The sequence below is a fragment of the Penicillium longicatenatum genome (assembly GCF_028827895.1).
Source record: "Penicillium longicatenatum strain IBT 33135 chromosome Unknown contig_4_segment0_segment0, whole genome shotgun sequence".
Classification (NCBI taxonomy): Eukaryota; Fungi; Ascomycota; class Eurotiomycetes; order Eurotiales; family Aspergillaceae; genus Penicillium; species Penicillium longicatenatum.
This window is the reverse complement of record NW_026643122.1, coordinates 3,757,154-3,778,490: the sequence shown is the minus strand read 5'-3', so window position 1 is coordinate 3,778,490 and position 21,337 is coordinate 3,757,154. Positions and strand designations below refer to the sequence as shown.

Sequence of the window (21,337 nt, the reverse complement as noted above, 5' to 3'; positions counted from 1 at the left end):
TTGCTCTGATCAGAAAAAGTCAGAGCTAGAACGAGTCAATAGTCACTTCACATGATGTGACGCTCTTCACCAGATAACCTTTTGCCTAGGTAATGCTGACATGAATACCATACGAGCGGGCTCTCAGAGTCAAGCATCATGTGGGGCCAACAAAGAGGTAACTTACTCCCTATAATGTGATAAAGCTCATTCATGATCCCACAACACAGCTCCAGCTTAGTGACAGACATGTGAATGGCCCTCAAATTGATGTTCCTATCAGCACTTTCCCATCCTATCAGTCAGACTCCGCGTATACGACAAAAGCAATGGCATCGATATTGTTTGAATGTCTGACGGTCAATTCGGCGATAGCTCGATATGGTCATCAAACCAATTTATCCCCAACGAGGACCGACCCTTCCAAGGTCCAGAAATACGTTGATGAGATTGCAGAATACGATTATGAGAAGGCAGTCAAAATCATTTAAAAGGATACTGCTCTGGCTATGGGCAGAGGTGTTCAAAGTCGGTACAACGAAACAGTGTTCTGGAAAGTCATTCTCAAGGGTGCGGCGCTGATTGATCAAACAACACTGCCACCCGCGAACGGGCCTGCAGATGGATTCACCATGGCAGAAAATGGTGCAACAAAGAAATTCATGGAGGCTGCTGGATACGGGTTGGGAGCTGAGAACCAACGACAGTACCGCATTTTCTGGAAAACCCTATTCCAAATGCGTGAATCGGGTGTGCTAAAGTACTTTACTACCGCACAAAGGAATTTGACAGCTGTTGTAGGGGATAACCGAAAACAGCAGAAGTCTCGCTCATGGATGCAATCATGTCGTGGGAGACCCAATATAGACCTTTTATCGAGCAACTGGAAACACGGGTTCTCAGTTTTGCAGAAGGTGACCTAGCGCGACTTTGCGATCTTGACAATCTCTAAAATATAGAGAGATTGGAAGTTCCCAAGTCCTTTTGGAACAATGCTAGAAATGAATGGGCATTCACTGCGGAAAAAGAAAGCTTTAAAGAGAAAGATTTGTAAGATTTGCCTGCGGAGGTCATACTCGAATCTCAAAACAACCAATTGGTATCTGAGTTTGGGGGAGACAAGTCTCCATTCGTCTTTCTCGGACCTCAAGACGACATTTCTTTGTCCGTCTGTTCTATCGTCCCTGTGTGTGAGGGAGACTTTCTAGGAATATTTGCTGGTAGCATTGCTTCTCGGAGGACTCAAGTGCAAAACACGGTATCTGCAGCCCTATCGATGATCTTTGGCTAGATTACTCCCAATTTACTGGTACACTGAACCGAATGATGGTCTCAGAGCCCGGCGGACCGGCAAACGTGCGTCTTCAATGGGAAGTTATTCGTGATGAAATCGGAACAGAGCCTTGCCTCTTGTGGAGAGTTTGCGTGAGAGCAACTAAACCGATAATGCCATTTGACGCTCTCATTCGCTCAGCTACCCAACAAGAGCAATATACTTTGCATTCTTCTCCCGAAACTGCAAAAAGACGCTTTCTCGAGCGCTGCAAAGATGATCGACAACAAACTGTGATGTCCCTGAGAAAAGAATAGCATGAATTTCAAAAAGCCAGGCCGCCGGGTGGCCAAGATAAGAAAGACGAGTCGAAGAGTAAAGCTTTCTGGAGTTTTGTGAGCTGTTGCTGCTAACCACTGTCATTTTGTGCTTTGTTTAAGATCCGCAGAAGCAACCAGAGAAACATATTGATTTATTCTAGCTTTTTCCTGTTTGTCAAAAATGCGTAAACACGTAGGCATCTTCGAGGATACACCATCATTTGCCTCGTTGGACATAGACGAGATCTTGGTCGTCTAGGCCCATTATACATCATATCATACTGCTTGTTGAAATAATCTTAAAATTGATATCTGGCTCTCGGATCCATTTTGCTTGCTAAATCAATAAACTTTAATTTGGGTTGTCCGCATGGATCTTTTGGATGTGGCAGAATCTTGGCAGAAACTAGCGGTGAAGAAGGGTGGTAAGACTTCGATTCCCTCAAACCCGTCCGTAATCAAGTAGAGTAGTTATGCGTTGTAACGGCTAATCAGAGCTGTTTCTGGCTCCTGGGCGGTGAGCAATCGTGGTTCCCTGTCGAGTGGAACTCTTTCGGTGCTTCGGGAGTGGGTCCGTAACATTTGAGTCTGGGCGCATATACCTGAGGGGTCTATAAGAGAACGCGAAGAGTCATGATAAGAATGTCAATGCAATGAAAGGAACTCCCATTATAGCCTTTGCTTAGTCGAGATGTCAATCGAGTATCCTGAACATCGTGATGAAAAATTACCTCCATACAAGCCCCATTTTTAAGGATTCGTATGCTAATTGCTTTTTGGGCACGGAACGACTGGACTGGAATCCTATACATACGTGCAATAATTGAGGGACAATCCCTGGCCTACACACGTGAAAACGGAGTAAACACCTAGATTGATGGACAAAAAGCATAATTAATTATAAGAACTTGGTCACGCAAGATAAGCACGACAAAACCAATGGTACATGTACGTAGGCTCCCGCATTCGCGAAGGGGCAAGGGAAAACTTCGTGAGAAAAAACCTAGCCCGAAGCCCACAACTATCCAATCAAACACTCAAATCCTCAAGACTTTTCTCCAGCACTTCCTGGAAATGACGTGCTTCGTCCCGGCGGATACTGACTTGCGCAGATTCTGCTGCCATTCGAAGCAATTCCTCAGTCTCATATCCACTCACAAGGACAGGCTCAAAAACACCTGGAAGCTTCGCGATGATATGCCGTTCGATAACCTGCCTACAAATGTTGTCGACGAAAGTTTTCATGGCAACCTGAAAAATACAATATTAGTACAAAGTATTGCCAAGGGAAAAGGCACACTGTCAGTACCTTGTAGTATGCATTAAGGTCATTCTGTGCTTCGGAGCAGGCCTGCTTCGTCATGTCGACAACCACCCGCTGCTGGAGCGAAGTAACGAGCTTTTCTATTTCATCGGATGAATTGCTCACATGGAATTTCCCGTTCCAATCGTTTTGGATAGCGTTGTGCATTGAATGTTGAATCTGTTGCTTTGATTGGTCATTTCGAGCCTTCTATTTGGTAATCTAGGATGCTGGAATTTCCCACAATAAATATGCCGGGTAGCGCATTCTTTAATCAGATCTTTCGCTTTTTCTAGTATTCTTGAGGATTTCACGTCAAGCTCGGGCGGGCGACCCAAAATAAATGAGGCAGCTGGTTTGCTTACTCTTCGTCAGTCTTGGTACGTTTTTCTTTCAGCCAAGGAGGGTATATGGGAAACATCAAAGAGTATTGGAGGATAGCAGTCCAAGCTGTTACATACTATCTTCTGCAAATATATCCAAGGTGTAATAATTGTCCTTGATTGCTCCATGTAATTGATAGGAATGGAGACTTATCAACAACACGTGTATAGGTGCTTCGCCTGCTGCTCCTTAATTAAGACCTTGGCAGGTTGGATGGAGCTGAACATGAAGAACGACATGCACATGCAAATAACCACTTTTGGAATCTAAAAGCTGAAGAAATCCGGCTCCGGAAAAAACATCCGTGCAACGATTGCAGCAATCGCCTTTCGTATCGAAATCGGAGCATCTCCGGAGAAAATCCACTGAATCTATATCCATCGACACGTTCTTTAGGGGATACGAGAAAGATTCCGTAAACCAGAAATGGCGGCTTCATGCAGCTAGATTCGAAATTGGCTTCCATGATTTGCATGATAAATTTTAAATCGGATTATGTAGATAGGTATACTGGAAAGGTTTCGGAAAAGTCGCACGATGTTCCGAATGCGATCGATAGATACACATCTTTGTTTGATTACTCAACCAACCGGCGAATAACGGTTGACGAGTCGCCTATAGCGAGATGGGCCATATCGTTGCCTCGGTGAAACTTTGGGAGACAAGGTAGCAGAGGCGTTACGGCTATGTGAGCGTCTTGTCGAATGCTCACACATACGCAAGGAACCTTGTTTATTACTTCTCTTGAGACGTGTACAATACCGGACTTGAAGAGAGCCCTGAGACCTTCCAGGAAAGCGCTTTGCAATCTCCTTCCATGATAAGCCTTGCTGTTCCTTTAACTCAATGAGAAGCCTGTTAGCTTCTGAAATAGATCTCGTGGAACGAGAAGCTTGCCGACGGGGCCTTTCATGTGAGTGCACGTCTTTATTCTCACGACGTGACTGAGCACTGTCCGGAACTTCATTGACGCAGGCGTGCTCTACTTGTTCCTCGAAGGTAACTGAATAGACAACTTTTGACAAGATTATCTGTCTCGTCAAGAAACCTCTGACCGGGATGGTTTTTATGTTAGGCAAATTGGAAGAATATACTTTGTCGCTGCCGACCGTAGTTTGGACCGGTTTATTGACTGAGACGTGTTGAGGTTTGCGCCGACTACGCCTGGAGCCAACCTGTATTGTGGGCCGAACTCTCTTCACATGGCGTGGGGTAAATTGAATGCTATTCATATAGTCCGCATTATTCGGGTCATTATAGGCATCGGTGGAGTTACCGTCGTAAAATACAGGCTGGTGTCGCACTCGCTTCTTGCTCGAAGAGGTCGACGAGTTAGACAAGACCGAGTCCTCTATTTGTCGAGCTTGGGGTTTTGAATTGGTGATAATCACCGATGGATATACCGAGAATGAGCGGGGTGCTGTAGTTATCTCGGGCCTGACATAAGGCTGTTGGACCATGCCGCCTTTGTAAATGGGAGAGGGTTGATGCATGGCTGATGCTCTTCGAGCTGGTTTAGTAGCTGCCTCTGGGTCCCCTTTATTGCTCTATTAGTCGTATCCGTTTTTAACTCCGGCATCGGCCGTGTTTTCTTCTGTTCCCCGATCAAAGCCTGAGCTGTTTTCTGTAGCTAGATCCTTGTATCCCCTACCGACTACGCTCTCTTCCACTATATAGGCTGGTAGCTCTGTAACGATGTCTTCACTTTCTCCATATATAGTCGCTAAAGGCGATTTGTGGCAGCGCACTAGACAATCAGGGCTAGGTTGCTTGTTAAAAAAGCCATGGCTTGCTTTACTAGCCAGTGGGGGCCTATTCGTATTATAAGTCGACTACTATAAAAGTCCTTTGAATGTAGAGCTGTCTACGCTCTATAGAGTAAGCAAATAGTGTAGCAATCGGTAATATAAGATAACTGACCTATGAGCTTGAAGCCCGATGATTGGTTATCCTCTAAAGAGATAAGGTAGTTAGGGCCATCGGCGTCAAAGGCTACTGCTGGGGTTGACGCAGTGGATTCTTGGTCACTTGTCTAGATTGACTAAATCCTCAGAAACGGTTGTTCGAATATTTTGGCTCTGGTCGGACTGCTGAACAGATAATGTAAGCCGCTATCTGCAAAGTTTGCTGCCAAGTAAGCCCCCCCCCAGACTGTCACTTAGACCTGGGAGTGGCCGAGGAAAGTGACTGATCGCCAGATTCTCGAGGCATTCTCCCGCCCTGGTGTTCGACTCGTTTGCATTGCCATGGAAAATTTCAGTTTTTTTAGATCACCTATACAATTTCGAGACAAGCGCTGTAATATAATGAAAGTAAACGATGGTATTGAAGCTCATACAGGAATATCGATATTCCGGGCTAATATTCAAAACGGACTAGTGTATATCTAGGGTGGGGTTAGAGAATCCCTCTAGAAGTGGAGCAGGATGCACCGGTTTCGGGACGTACTGTAGCTGTAATTCAAACTCAACAACGATGTTTTCAAAAGTCAAGACACCGCTGGGTCTATTCGATACTTGAAGATAGTAATTGAAAGTAGCCCTCTATTATATAGTATATTGTTCGCGACTTACCTTTGGAGTAATAAAAAGCCTCATGAGAACTGGTTTCTGGAAGGAGAGATCGGAGTGGGTTTTACAGGATCCACCAATAGAGGTTGAAGTCTGGTCACCAACACATGGAATGGTGCGTTTCTGATGAGACTTATGTCTTTCTTTGGGAATCTCGTATGGAACCAGGGCCATAATAATTACAAAGCTTGATCAATTGCCGCTAACAATTGATTCAGAAAGGGAACTTTATTCCTGACATGTATAATAACCATTTTTACTGGATTTCGTTGTGTGGTGAGACATTTTCATGCCCATATGCGAATAGGACTGATATAGTGTTTATTTACCATGATATTAATGGCTACTCTGAAGGTTTTGTTTCAATTGACATCATCAATACCGAGTTTCAGCGGGGTAATTGGGCGACGAAGTCTCCTTGTTTAAGATAATCATTAGGTATTCGAGGTGGTGTTGGAATGTGCTTAGAAATCGACTAGATAAATGATGGAAACATCCGCGACGTGTCGTTCGTTTCTAATAAATCTGAACGTACGCTAATTTCACATCCACCGAATCCAAAATTTGATGATGACTGTGAAGAAAAGAACTGTTCTCTCGATAATTGTGGGATGTGTATCATGTTTAAATATCATGGATTAAATCAAAATCAATTTTTATTTAGAACAATCATTCGCAAGTTCCTTGAGAAAGATAACAAAAGTACAAAAAGGCTGATCACGCCACTCTACACCTCGGATTTTGCGACCCTTAAGACCCTTAAATCCTCCAACTTGGTAAGATACGGTGCCTTGTTTTTTCCCATGAACAAGATGTTAAACCTTATGCTAAATTTAGCTGAAATCATAAACCCATACTTTCGGGATGGGAGAAAAACATTATATGTCGCCTGATCCGATGAGCTCTACTTTCCACTTTCCGTGGTCAATGGAAGAAGGCAATTGTCAAGATGACCGAACTATGAACATCAAAGACATCGGACTCGCTTTGAAACCAGCCGCTCTTTCTGAGGCCCAGTATGCATACTGTGATGATGGTAAAGCAACGGCCTGGAAAGTATTCTCAAGAGATGATAATGCAGGTAATGTGACGATGGGACTTCTTCACAACAGCTGGTGTTTATTCAAAGCTCTCCACTTCGAGCATTGGGTCGAACACGTTATGGGGATGTCCTCGGTAGCAATTAGGCTTTTTGAATATTATCACCATAGGCTTGGCTTCTCCCTGTTCTCCTTTCTGCGTCTCAACCCAGGGGAAATAGAGAAATATCAAGCCGTGGCAAAGGTCCGCTACATATTTGAAAGATTTCCGCGGGGTTGATCGTGGCGTGTTGACAAATTGACAGAACGTTGAATCGAATGACCGTTTTCTATTCTATACAATCACACATGCTCTCGAATCCTTGAAGAAAGATCAAACTTACGGGATATTCAACTTGGATGTATCTCTCATTACCTTCCCCCTGAAATCTATGCTTTCCGAGCCTGACAGAAATATATTGCGGCGATTGGCTGTTCTCAAAAGCCGATACAAGCGGTATCAAACAAGTTTCGATATAGCGCAAGGCCGCGAGTTCCAAACAAATACAGACTTTTTGATGGCTTTCAGTGAGAAAAGTGCCGCCAGCATGGCTTGGTGTTTAAGTCAGGATCTATTCGATGAATTTCGAAAAATTAGCCTCCAAAGTGTACACGAGAATGATCATCACCTGCGGCACTTGGCTTCACAATGGGACCAACTATATTATGATGCGGAAGACGTTGCAGCTTCCCGGGAGTTCGATAGCAAATTGTTGGAGCTGGCTAAGGTACTGTACATATTCTCTCACTGCAGTTTTGCTCTGCCTAATTCGGACAGCAACTTCATCACCTTCGGAATTTCTTTTGCCTCTCTGCTGTCCTTGCTGGAATGTCGACAGCAGGCGTTGAGATTGACACAGCTCTCGCTGAGATTGTTGACACCTCAGGGAATTACCGTCTATATAGGTTGAAGCTTCATACGGAGCCGTCTCTTCCATTTCTATACCCCTTTATGAAAGACCTGAAGAGGGGGAACCTCGGTGCTCTAAGGAAGATCTTTAGTTTTATTTACTATGCAGATCATCTTCACAAGCTCGCGAAATAGAACGGATGATAACGCTCAACAGAGCTTAGAACAAATGGTGCTGATGGACAGGCATAGCTGACAGACTAGATCCTGTCTCATACATAAATGTTTTCATACGATCGAATTGATTTACAAATGAATAAGTAAGAAAGTGATGGTTATCCAGAAACACTCAAATTAGTCAGTCCACTCTGATTAATCAAATCAAATCACTGTTGTATAATGTATTTTATTGCAAGAATCACTAAACATAGCCACTAAATACATAATATCATGAGAATGAAATTCTAAAATCAGCAATTCATAACGTCTTATCTAGGCGACTCTCCCAAAGTAATCTCATGCTACAATTATCTGTGACCAAGAAAATGAACGAAGGCGCGGATCATGTGACTAGAAACTGCTGTCAGTACCGGTAATCAGATCAGAAGGGAACCGATCAATGGGGTGGTCTCGCAGGTTGGCTACAATCCGATAATCTCTATTCAACACAGCACACAATTTGTGTTTCTTGCTGGCTAAATTTAGCTGAGTCATCTAACGTAATCGGTAAGCCAGCTGCGCAGCTGGTACACCATAATAAAGGCGATAACTTATAACTCAATATCCCAACAACCACGAGTACATTCTATTTGATTACTTGTAGGTAGTCCTTTACAAAAGCTCTTAACACTATTTATCAATTTCAAGAAAATTGAAAACATAATATATCTAGATTTCAAAAGTTACGTAAATACAACCCTCAATCTGGTAATAACAACCTAGGCAAGGTATCATAACTCTCAAACACCTTGAAGTTGCTATAAATAGCGTGGAAAGCACTAGACTTCAAGGAAGTGTTCTTTGATAGATTCGTTGTTGGAATATTGAGTTATAATTTATCGCCTTTGCTATGGTGTATCAGCTACGCAGCTCGCTTACCGATTACGTTAATTAACTAACGTAACCGGTAAGCGAGCTGCGCATGTAAGCCAGCTGCGCAGCTGGAACACCATAGTAAATGCGAAAAATTACAACTCAGTATCTCGACAACGAATATATGAAATAACTTTTCCTTGAGATACAATGATTTTCATGCCATGTTAAGCTAATTAACGGTATTTAGGAACTATCTTACCTTACCTAGGTGGTAAATACCAAAGATGTATAGATTGAGGATTGTAATTAACGTAATTTTTGGAAATCATGATAATGGAGCTTTTGAATGTCCTTGAAATCAATACATTATGTTGAGTAGTCTTATTGAAGACAGTCTATACATAATCAAATAAAAAAGGGCTCGTGGGTGATGAGATATGAAGTTGTAATTTATCGCATTTACTATGGTGTTCCAGCTGCGCAGCTGGCTTACATGCGCAGCTCGCTTACCGGTTAGTTACGTTAAGTTATATCACATGACTAATCCAATTTGTCCGTAATTTACACGTAATCCAGGCGTTTAAGTAAGCAGCCAATGGGGGTTCGAGTCAATACGTGTCTCTCTGCTCGTTCTCCTATCTCTGTGCGTGCACAATATGTGCTCACTTACTAATCTAGCTAGCTTACATCATCAATATGTGCCGACACAATATTCCGATAATTGCCACCGGAACATGTGATCATGGCTGTGTGTCGCACTCAAAAATCACATGATTCTGCCTCTTTACCAAAAAGGTGCACACCTTACTTAGTAAGGCATATTTAGTGTAATTCTCTTACTGACACTGTGGATGATTGAACAATAGGTACCCGTTCGAGTACATGTATCTACCTATTGTAGCGGAGAACCTCTGTTACTTGATATTACCGGTCAGACCAGATGAGGTTTTCTGACCTATATCATGACGCCTGTCTTGAATTACACTTGCATGTAGGGGCCTGGATATATCTAGAAACTCAAAGATAATATTGAATGTCACGCTAAGAAAATTGCCCAGGAACTTCTCGTACTGTACAAGCCTGCGCTTGCTTGTGGTTGTTGTTGTGCTGCTGAATCGACCCGCACATCTTCGAGTGTGCTGCCAACGAGCGTTCCCCTCTTCATTATCTATTCTATCTTTCTGCACGCACTTTATGCGTGTCCTCACTAAGGCTTTATAAGCTAGCTAGATTCATGATCCAATGTACTGACATGATTCTTGAATCTTGATTTTCTAGTTCTTGGAGTTCCCTTCTTAAACATGTCAGTAAACATGTCAGACGACGCTCCCACTTGGCCGTCGGCTAGGAGACAAGGGCTTTCTCATCTGATACTTGGTACATTTGCAAATAAATCTCTGAACGAGGGTAGTTGAATCACTTCCCTTTCCCCCATCCGCAATTCAGGAAGGGTGTTAGCATGGGAGAATCGCCCATTTGGGAAGACTAAGATAGCACTGCGATGCACCTTCTCATGACCTCTCATCCTCCAGTGGACTCCCCTTGGTATCCCCTCCACCTCATTCAGCTGATTGCCCACCTTTGGCCAAACCGCAGGCTTTGACCTGTAGCATCTCGCGAATAAGTACTGTGATGATCTTGAGTATTCCTTGACTACATACCTTTCGTAAAATTGGAATAAAGCTTGTTTTCTATCTTCAGTCCACTTATATGGCCAATTTAAATAGTCTCGAAAGCGAAGACGACAGGCAAAGAAAGTTCTACCAGGCAGCTCGTTACTAATAGCGGTCCATGCACGTCCTTTTCCTCGTAGCTCCAAAATGATCCTGTCCTCTTCGACTGACCATGGCTTATTGAACGTAGATAGAAGGGACCTGGGCTTTTCAGTCAAAGAATATGAACCAGCCATGCCAGATCTCTTAGTGTTGTGAACCATCCTAGTTCTCCAGATTTGCTGAGGGTATGAACTTGGAATACTTTGCAAAATATCCCGCGGTTGTGAGAATGGAGGATTTTTCGCATGACTTGATTTACATGTGATTTGGCTCATCTTCACCGGACAAGGTGAAGAAATCAAAATCGGAAATCGAAAGGAAGATTTTGGAGGTTGGAGAATATCGGTGTATGGCCGATCAAAAATCTTATTCGCCAAATTCGGAGACAATTGATTGCTGGTGGTTGAAGTTACAGCCTTTTTGAAAAGGGGATCTTTTGTGTTGATATAGGTATATGTGGGTCTTTTCTCGGTTAGACACAGCTAATCACTTTTTCTTCTGGAGGTACATACAAAATGTAAGATAATTTGGTGAGTTTATTAAACTGCGAATAAACGCTGGTCGATTTCGGGAATTTTTTCATGGAATTATGTAATGGGAGTCTGAGGGATGGCAGATAGACCTCGGGATGTTATTTTATCCCGGAAAGCTTTTGCCCAATTTTTTGCCCACTCTTCTGGAAACGTTGATGAAAATTAATCAAGTGGTCCTTAACGTCACACCCTTCTTACCCTAGTTAAAAATCTATTAATTCTGTTCCTAGAATACTACTTCAATTCAAATAAATTGAATTTATAACTTCAGTTATTAAAACAAGCGCGATCAAATCTATTACTATAATCCCATAAAATTATTACTTATTCCACTGAAGTGTATTCTTCTAAGCTATCCACACTGGGATATGTTCGTTTCCATAGCTTGACTTGCATTTGGAAATTGAGCTAGAAGGCATCCATTGACTAATAGGAAGAACAATACTCGACCAAGAGAATATAGAATGATTATTGCTACTCCTTAAAAAGTTTATAGATATACACCTCATTCTTCCCTTTGGCTATATATTTCAGGCACATGATATGGTTGAGACGAGTAACCCTACCGCGAGAAAAATTCATATTCGCACTTCATACAGAATCCTCAACTTGCTTATTTCGTCCCCTGTGAAACATGTCATGGGTACATAGCTTAGATCTGAACCCATGAACAGTTGCCAGAGATTTGAGTCGCACTATCTGTAGGACTATCGAGTTGTCCCGAGATGATGACCCCATTTTGAATCAAGATTCGAAAACTGTTTGGACCCACTACCCCTTCAAAGTATTTCTTGCCGCCTATTAATTCAGCGGTGGCAGTATAGGCAAGAGAGACATCTGAGCCATGGAAGGACGGAGCTGCCTGTAATATGGTACAACTGAAACAGTAAACAATGCCATTGATACCAAATAAAGCCTTCATTCGACGGTCCTTATGTCGCAGCTCTCCTTTTTGGGAATACATCTTTCTGAGAAGGGTGTTAGCCAGAAGTAATCTAAGAATAAGTGAACGAGGTATGATGACTTACTTTGTGTTGATAGAGGAGGTCCTGATCTAGTATATTGGTAATAATTTTATGAGTGCACGTGAATAAAGAAAGGAAATGAGAGTGTTACCTTAAGAGAGAAGATTCGGTGACTGGCAGTCATTAAATAATAGGATGCCTTGATTAGTTTCTTATGAAAAAGATAAATAACTGATGGAACTTATTTAATTCACCACTTCATTTAACCACTGTTAATCACCCTTTGTTTAACCACTCTGAATTCAGTCTTCATTTAATCATTCTTAGTCACCCTTTATGTAATCACTCTTAATTCACCACTTCAATCAATCAATTTTAGGTCCAATCGTGAGCATGGGATACTTACTAGCGAAATATATTTCCGCCCTTGATACTCAAAATCCGTGTTATTGCCCCGGCGCTGCGATAAAATAGAGAAATACCCTTACACTATACGGCTTTATACAGTATAAATAAATAGCATATAGATGAATAAACTTACAAGCCTAACATAAATCGTTTAGCGTTAACATTAAAAAGGGGTTCTTTTATATATATTACTCTAAATTAGTGAGACGAATTTCTAGTCTAGCTAGTGAAAAGAATAAAAGTCTATCAAACACGTAAGCATACAGCGGAGTCTAACGAGCAATAAACAAAAACCGAAGGGTGGAACAATTTCGACCGGCCCGGTACCTGCAAAGATTATTGAAACTGAATTATATCAATTAGTTTATTCTGACAAGTCCGAATGTGATACAAAGCATAGAAACCAGAAAGGAAGTTTAGAGACATTCTGTGTATGGGTATCCAGTGGAAGCATTGAAAGTGATATAAGGGGCTGGAATTGCATGAACTCGGTCGTGAAATTTGAGACAGCAGGTTGGACACATTTTTCAATGATTGCGGCTTTCGTGACAATGATAGATTCATGGTCTAGCGTAAACGGGCGTAGTCAGATTCACTATCGTCTTCGCGGTGGAGCCTGAGGTAGTTTCTCTTTTTAAAACGTGCAAGCCAATTTCAAATGTTGCTAGAGCCACAACAATTGCCTGTTCTACCTGAGGCTAGGCTTTCAATAATTTGGCTGGGTCTAATAGAAACTATATCTAGCCAGATAGGATCTGGTGTGGCTTCGGATACGGTTTATACACGGAGGGCTCTCTTCTTGACTCACTATCATAACCTGACTTTCGTGTTATGTAGTCAAGTAAATCCAAACTGCATTCTAGTTTTCCTTTTAATCAGCGCTACCTTATCATCGGTACGTTATACTAATGTTGAGATGCATTTTACATCTTTAGAATATTCAGATAAACTTATCGCAGATTACAACAAGGCATTTGGGGCTATTGCTATCGCCAGATAAGCGTCTCTTGACTCTATTTCATGTTTCTTAAGACCACACAGTCGTCTTCGTGTCAGGTCTAATACCACCGGTGTAAGCTTTGATTTGCCTAGGTCAGTGACCATAACACGCCTCGTCAAACGGTATGTCAATCCAAGATGTGTCAAGCTTCTTGGGAAGACCAAGCACTTCTTCAAGGAATCCCGAAAGAGATTTCCTGAGGTTTATGAATTCCTTGATCTGAGGCACATAATGTCCACCATTGAACTCAAAGAACCATGGTGACGTACATTGCCGCGAGAGTTCGATGGTCTGTGCAGTGGAAATGGTTGCGTCTAGTTCTCCGATGGTGTGAAAGATTGGAGTCTCGATCTTAGGGTCGTAGAATGCTTGATAACAATTTTTGCCGAGCATGAATCCACTAAGACATATCGCGAAGTGCAATGGTGGGTGACGTGTCTATATGTCGGTTTCAGTTCTCAACCTATAGTCAGGTAACAGAGCGGGGGAGTTCGACTACCTTCCAAGGTATGTTACATGTCTCCCTTCTCTTCTCTAGTAGCGATGTGATGATCGCAGCCATAGCAGCACCAGAAGAAAACCCAATAATTCCGCAAAAAGAATCGTCCTGGTCTAGAGTACTGAGTATGTGTTCGAGAGATTTCTCAAGGCCATTGATTCGGCCGTGATCAGGCTCTCCATAGCCCCAGGCCCTCTGGAACAGAAAATTTTCATCGCCATAATTATCAGGATAGGCTGGTAGTAGTCCAGACAGGTACTTGAACTCGAATTTCAAGTCCTTTGACAGGCCACCGAATATCTCTCTCACATATCTGGTCTTTGCTTCAAAGTCATCTCCAGATTGCCCATGTCCTTTCTCTTAAATTAGAATCGCATTGGGGATGGATTGTAAGATAGCGGAGAGACGTACCATGTAGCATGAGTACTCTAAGAACTTTAACGGGCATACTGCGCGCAAGAGGAAAGCAAGATTTTTCGGGAGAGCCGAATAGTAACGAATGAGAATAGTGTTTCTAGATGCGGTCGTTAATCCGTCGTCTATGCATGGAAAGAATACAACAATGGGGTGTGAGGGCTTTAACGGGAAAAAGGAAGAAATATACTAGATAGGCTCCTTTCAGGATGAAGTTGTATCTCCATCCCATTCTGCATGAAAATTTGACCGCTCCAGTGCACTCCTGTATTTTCCGACTATCTGAGTGTTAATACCATAAAGTTGTACATTGATTGCTTGATTATATAAATGAGTTATATTGAATTGAATAAGAATGCGAGGATGTAAGAAGCAACTTTCATTGAATTAAACTCTCAACCACACAGATTCCATGCAATTCCTTATTTTCCTGAACAGATGTCTCCAATTAGCTCCATTTTACGCCCTCATCATACTATAGCAAAAACACTGGAATAGACTTGAAAGCTGTCATCCTTACATGAATAATGAAGATCGTCGTATGGTTGATGGCAACTCAACTACTCTGTTTGGAAATGAACACCGTGCTCCCATATTATTACTTCACTTCATCATCTTAAACTCAGAAAGGTCATTTGATGACGGTATTCTGCTTATTGCAGGTCTCAAGTGCCCAATACTGGGAGCGTAACATACCTTTGCCAGGGGATGGCAATGATTAGAAAGATGGTGTTATAGAAAATGATTTCGCCATCTCCTATACGGACTCTTGGTAAAATATGAGTGTTGTAGGGAATGTTAAATTGTTGCAATACTCAACAGGTGAGACGAAAGCGCCAAACAAACTATATCATGACCCTAGTGCTGACAAATATCAACTTGAAGGTTACCATGTAAGCGGTGGAGTGTTTTTGACCCGGCTCGGACAATCAACACCGTGACAGGCTGTATCCAGGACGGTAAACTACTATGCTTTTTGCATTAAGCAATGCAAGCATTTTAGACTAGAAAATAGACAATCCAGATTCCTGTTCCCCTTTACTGTATACATGGAATCAAGCCAAAAGCACCGGACTTTGTAGACGTAACTTCATATGATGGATACTTTAGGAAATATGATGTTTGCGATCGACTTTGTGGCTCCCACATATAAACCTTTCCGCACTACCAGTTGAAACCCTCTTTCCTATCATTCCACTGGGGTCAAATGGTCTGCAAGATGACACTTGGGATACAAAGCGTCCAATTGCTGTCTCGAGAGCTACAGCTAGCGTTAACAAACCATTCGACGGTGTGCTCGCCGCAAAGACAGCACCATGATGCGCTCAGAACGCTCCTTCCATCCGCCATGGAAGACGAAACGAGCAAGGGAGAACGCATCATAAGATCTGGAGCACCTTCCCCGGAAGAATATGTTCTCAAGTCGCCTTATGTTAACTCTAGTCCATATGGTCAGGTTAGTTTGACCGTGAAATTATTTATAAGCGTGTTTTTAACTTGCTTACGGTCCATGAAGGGGAACGCACAGAAAGGGAGGAAAGCTATCGACAAGGTCTTGAGTATGATTGAACATATATTCCGAAAGCTTTGTCAGCTACAGTGCTTTGGGTAAATAGACATAATATACTATAAAGAGAGCTGGGATAAGATACATGGTCGATCTGGCAATAGACAATAGGAAGCAAGCAGTTTTGGTTGATTAAGAAGTTGATAGTCAAATAATACACCTCACTGCTGAGCCTTCAAAATGTAGTCAACGCAAGAAAATGAGTCCGGATATCGGGTATGGGTACTAGGATAGCGTTAGGCCCCATGATCCAATATACTGCTCATGATTCTGCCAAACCTCGAATCTTCAATTGTGACAGCTTTCGGTATTTGACATTGAAAAAGATTGGATAAAGCCTCCTGTAGTACGGTTTCGGCTCTGGGATCTTGCCATACACTTTCGGCACAGCAAAAGTTGTATGATATTCTTGCGAATAATTTGTGAGGAGGAGGTTTGCAGAAGCTGTAACTCCGTGCTTGCTAAGGAGCGAAGCCAGAAAGATATTTCGTTCTCACATTGGCTTCCGTTGTTTAGTGCAATGCATCGAGGCTGGAGTCGAGGCTCCCGAATCACGGTTGACATAGGCGAGGTGGATTTCAAATAGCCGGAGGTGAATCCCACATGCATGGTTGCTCTGTACGAGGCAACCTTGCAGTATGTTCAATATTAGGTATATTTTATACCAATAGGAGATTGGAACTTATGGGCAAGAAGAAGTGCTTAGCGAGAACTGCTTTTGGCGTATGACCCTGAAGTGCCGGCAAGGGAAGTTATGTCACACCCAACGGTGCAATAGGCAATTAACAAACGAGGCAGGCGGAAGTCCAAATACAAATGAGCTTGAAGCGGTCTCAGCTCTTTCACGAATGATATATGCTATGCTCAATATGCGATAAAGCTACAAAGTGCGAAGATAGCCATATATAGGTGTATCTTACAAGATTTCCATGCATTGAGCTTCTTCCACCAGCTGTGTAACGGATTCCCCATCCCTTGGCTGACAATTGCGGAACAGATTCATAGTTTGGGAGATTGCATCCCTCAACCGCTTTATTTCCCCACTCATCTGTTCAATTGAGGTATGAGAGCATCCAAGCTCCTCTTGGAGACGGCAAACCATGGCCTCCAGCTCTTGGTTTTTGCTCAGCAAATCCTCGGCGCGGGTGCTGGCGCGCTCAAGCTCTAAGGAAACAATCTGGTTATTGCACTCCAATCGCTGTATAGTTTCCGTGAAAGATTCCACGACATGTTTGGGGCCCTTGGAATCCCCGAGTTAGACCAACGCCGCTTCGTTGTGCCAATAGCGTAGTATTGTACTCACTTCTATACTCGAGGCTTTACCGTTGCCGACTACCGATAGCTGTAGGGATGGTGGGGTCACAGCTTCAATAGATTTGCCGAGCTCATCTATTATGTCTTGGTAGAGGCCTACCGTGCCACGGCCCAGGTTCGTCTTCAGAAGATGTTCCTTGGAGTTGGACGCAGACCACGCGTAGCCGTCCTCCGGAGACGGCTGTAAGCGCACCCGCCCTGGAGGAATCACTAGGCCCAATCTTTGATCTGTAAATATCAAAAATTAGTCGCAAAGTTGGGTTCTCGGGGTGAATGAGGGGTGCTTTCCGGATGTGAGCTACCATGGCTTCCCGGCATTGTCGCCTTCGTAAGGCGCGCCTCTCATTGCTTGTGAGAGTCATTTTAGCCGCTTTTTTTTCTGAATCAAGCGGTGAAACAATATCTTTGCATGGAAATTGAGCTTTATATGAATGCGTGAACCCTGTTCATTGGGTTTCACATAAGCGTCGTTAGATGTTTGAACTAATTATCTGGGCTGCCGAAAGGCCCTTTGATGAAAATTTTGTTTCTGCCTTTCATTGAACTCATGATCAGAACTCAGCAAGTATTAGAGCAATTTGCGAGTAGCGCGCGCTTGGAATAGCGACCTGTCTGCTTTGCAACATGCAAGAACCAGTGCAATGGTGACGTAGCTTAGTAAAACGCACCGAACCCACTATAACATGGCACGATCTATCTCATTATCTATGAGCGAGCAGGATGGATAATTTGCCTCTTTTATGACAGTAGATTTCGAGTACAGATTTCCCATGGACACGCACGCTTAGTTTCTCGGACTGTAATCGAAAGCACGCTACTTATATTTGGTTACAGAATTTCAAGAACAATCCGAGACCCTACTTTTGCTATCGTATCTGGTGCTGTATCATATTTGATGGTCAATGTAGAATACTCTGAATCTCTACAGAATGTTATAGGACAGTTCTCGATAGGGCGGAAGGTCTGGCAATCTGGCTTCATTCACGCTGGCCATCCTGACTTCCTTCCATTTCATGCTCTGTCTTTGTCTTGATCTTAATTCGTAAGTTACATGCCGAAAACCCTGCTGCTGCCGAAGATGATGTTAGTAAATTCGTCCATGGACGCTGCCGCACGTATATTAATGACGCGAGTCTCTGCACGAAGTCCTTACCGTGCACGTACCGGCAGGAAGTGCAGTTATCTAGACTTTCGTGAACAGCTCTCAAAGTTCATGGAATCTTTAGATCCTCGAAGTTTCGCTAGGGCGAAGAGACCTCTTTTTTCAAGCCTTCCGACACCTAAAGTTGCTCCGTTGATATTATTCCCCTTACAACAATCGTTCCAATTGTGAAAGAAGAGAACTTACAACTATTCACACTGATGGATAGCAAAGATATAAATCAACGAATGCAAACAAAGTCTGATAACAATCAAGCCTGGCCTAGAAGTTAAGAGAGTTTATAGCTATCCATAACTTCCATATTTGGTTGGGTTACTCTTGAAGGGGATCCATCAAAATTCTCCTATGGGCCAGCGAAAAGAATGTTTAAATAGTGTCACCCAGAAGCAACAGTCTTACGACTGTGACCAGGTAGATATTTATTCCTCCCACACTACTGCATAACCAATCTTTACTCTTTTGAGACCCTTGACCTTCATCGCGATATCTTCGGCAAGCTAGGAACTGTCGACTTTGGTATCGATCCTCGTGGGAGATGTTTCCGAAAGCCAAGACCTGTAGGGAAATTAGACCATTCGGACCAAATGCCCGTTTCGCAAAATCAACAACTCATTTCCCTTCGAACAGGAAGACGGTTTTTCAAACTCCAACTGTGCTTAGCCAAATAGTTTGCTCCTTAATAGAATATTATTGTTCGTGTCACTTGCGGTCATTGATAGGTAATTCGAAGGATTAGTTAACGTAATTCACCCCCGAGCCGGCCATCCCGGTCGGCCCGGCCACCCCAACCAAAACGCGTCAATTAATTAGACTATATTCCTTCAACCAACCACCATGCCACCAATTCGCTCTCAAAATCGTCAGAAATTGACGCTTCAAGAAGGTCGTATCTTGCTTGCTATCCAGGCAATAGAAAAGCAGGCAAAATTGTCAACCCGTGAAGCAGCACGCATATACGATATCCCTAGAACAACGCTCCAAGACCGGCTTAACGGACGTTAAAATCGCGTCGAGTTACGCGCAACTACCTTTAAATTAACTAAAATCGAAGAGAATTCGCTTAAAGAATGGGTAATCTCTATAGATATACGTGGAGCAGCACCACGTCCTTCTATGGTCCAAGAAATGGCTAATCTCTTGCTCGCGACACGCGGAACGACCCCGATTCAAACCGTCGGCAAAAATTGGGTTACGAAATACGTTAAACGACACCCAGAACTCGATACAAGGTTCTCAAGACGCTATAATTATAAGCGGGCAAAGTGCGAGGACCCAAAAATCATTATAGAATGGTTTAACCTAGTTTAAAAGACGACTTTAAAGTATGGGATCCATAAAGATGATATCTATAACTTTGATGAGACGGGGTTCGCGATAGGCTTGACAGCGACCGCAAAAGTCGTTACAAGAGCAGAATATTATGGTCGTCGCTCTCTTTTACAGCCTGGAAATCGTGAATGGGTTACCGCGATTAAGTATACGGGCGCGTCTAGATATAGCCTTCCTCCGATGGTTATCTTTAAGGCAAAATTATTCACGAAAGGCTAGGCTCAAGAGTTAAAGCTTCCAGGCGACTAGCAATTCCAGGTTAGTCTAAATGGATAGACCTCGGACGAGATCGGACTTTACTAGCTTAAAAAGGTCTTTATCCCATCGACTTCCTCGAGGTTAAAGGGGATATATCGACTCTTGGTTCTAGATGGTCATAGAAGCCATCTAACTCCAAAATTCGACGAAATTTGCTCTAAAAATCATATTATTCCGATCTGCATGCCACCGCACTCATCACATCTTTTACAACCTCTAGATATAGGTTGTTTTGCCGTCTTAAAGCGTGCGTATAGAAAGTGCGTCGAGAACGTGATGCGGTCAGGTCAGAACCATATCGACAAGTTAGACTTTTTAGACGCCTTTCCAGACGCTCGAATCAAAGCTTATAAAGCAGAAACGATCAAAAATAGCTTCTCGGCAACCGGTTTAGTTCCATATAATCCAAATCGGGTTATTTCAAAGCTCAATATTCAGCTCCGGACGCCTACACCACCACCATCTCGAGGTAGCCAAAGTAGCCAAAGCAGCATATATCAGACACCTTCGAATCATAAGCAGCTCCAGAAGCATGAAATTTCGATCAAAAAGCTCTTAAAAGCACGCTCTAAGAGCCCACCAAGCCCGCTACTTTCTCATATAGATCGGGTGCTTAAATCATGTCAAATCCATATGCATAATCACGCTCTTCTAACTCGAGATATCAAGCTTCTACGCGCTAGAGCAGAGAAAAAAGAGTCAAAAAAAGCACGTTCTAAGCTCCGGGTATCAGCTCCAGAGGGCCTATCTGTCGCTAAGCTTCGAGAAATAGCTCAAAATGATGGAAATGGTCAAATTGAAGCTTCATCCGACCAGCCAACCGGTCAACCAGAAGCACAAGAACGACGATCTAGGGCGCCATATAAATGCTCTAAATGCGGTATTCATGGTCATAAAAGAACGAAATGTCCAAAATTGATTAAATAGCTTAGAAATTCAATATTACGTTATTTTGGGTGAATTATGCTGATTTGAATTAATTGAAGTTGATGAGGTGGCCGGGCCGACCGGGATGGCCGGCTCGGGGGTGAATTACGTTATCTTGGGTGTGATTATATAAACATCACGACTAATTTTATGTAAGGCGAGCGATAAGCCCCTGTCGAACAATCCGATGCATCATCTCGTAAACACTAAAGAGAAGGTGTGAAACTCGCGAGAATAAGTTACTACAGAAAGGCCTAAGTATTGGCGGCTACTTCTATCAGCTGATTCAAGTTTCCGAGAGACAATACCTATTATTGCTGATGACGACATATAGATCACCAGAACAGATATTTGTAATAGATCCATAACATTGGGTAGGTGGAAAGCCCAAGA

The 21,337-nt window shown here is 42.9% G+C and overlaps 4 protein-coding genes across 4 annotated transcripts; 1 reads left to right on the top strand and 3 right to left on the bottom strand.

Annotated features, from left to right (window-relative positions):
- Window positions 1-488: 488 nt before the first annotated feature.
- On the top strand, window positions 489-931 carry N7484_008210 (uncharacterized protein; the record flags this gene model as incomplete). The annotated part of the gene is made up of 2 exons (XM_057118597.1): window positions 489-729; window positions 798-931. The coding sequence occupies 2 exons, from the start codon at window positions 489-491 to the stop codon at window positions 929-931; spliced, it is 375 nt and encodes a 124-aa protein (XP_056971632.1).
- Window positions 932-2,601: 1,670 nt separating this feature from the next.
- N7484_008209 (dynamin GTPase) lies at window positions 2,602-3,043 on the bottom strand (the record flags this gene model as incomplete). Its single annotated transcript, XM_057118596.1, has 2 exons — window positions 2,602-2,823; window positions 2,882-3,043. 2 exons carry the CDS (start codon window positions 3,041-3,043, stop codon window positions 2,602-2,604), a joined length of 384 nt encoding a protein of 127 aa, XP_056971631.1.
- Window positions 3,044-13,567: 10,524 nt separating this feature from the next.
- Window positions 13,568-14,421, bottom strand: N7484_008208 (alpha/beta hydrolase; the record flags this gene model as incomplete). The annotated part of the gene is made up of 3 exons (XM_057118595.1): window positions 13,568-13,912; window positions 13,974-14,326; window positions 14,385-14,421. The coding sequence occupies 3 exons, from the start codon at window positions 14,419-14,421 to the stop codon at window positions 13,568-13,570; spliced, it is 735 nt and encodes a 244-aa protein (XP_056971630.1).
- A 2,449-nt stretch (window positions 14,422-16,870) lies between these two features.
- N7484_008207 (uncharacterized protein) lies at window positions 16,871-17,586 on the bottom strand (the record flags this gene model as incomplete). The annotated part of the gene is made up of 3 exons (XM_057118594.1): window positions 16,871-17,194; window positions 17,258-17,496; window positions 17,571-17,586. The coding sequence occupies 3 exons, from the start codon at window positions 17,584-17,586 to the stop codon at window positions 16,871-16,873; spliced, it is 579 nt and encodes a 192-aa protein (XP_056971629.1).
- Between the last annotated feature and the right edge of the window lie 3,751 nt (window positions 17,587-21,337).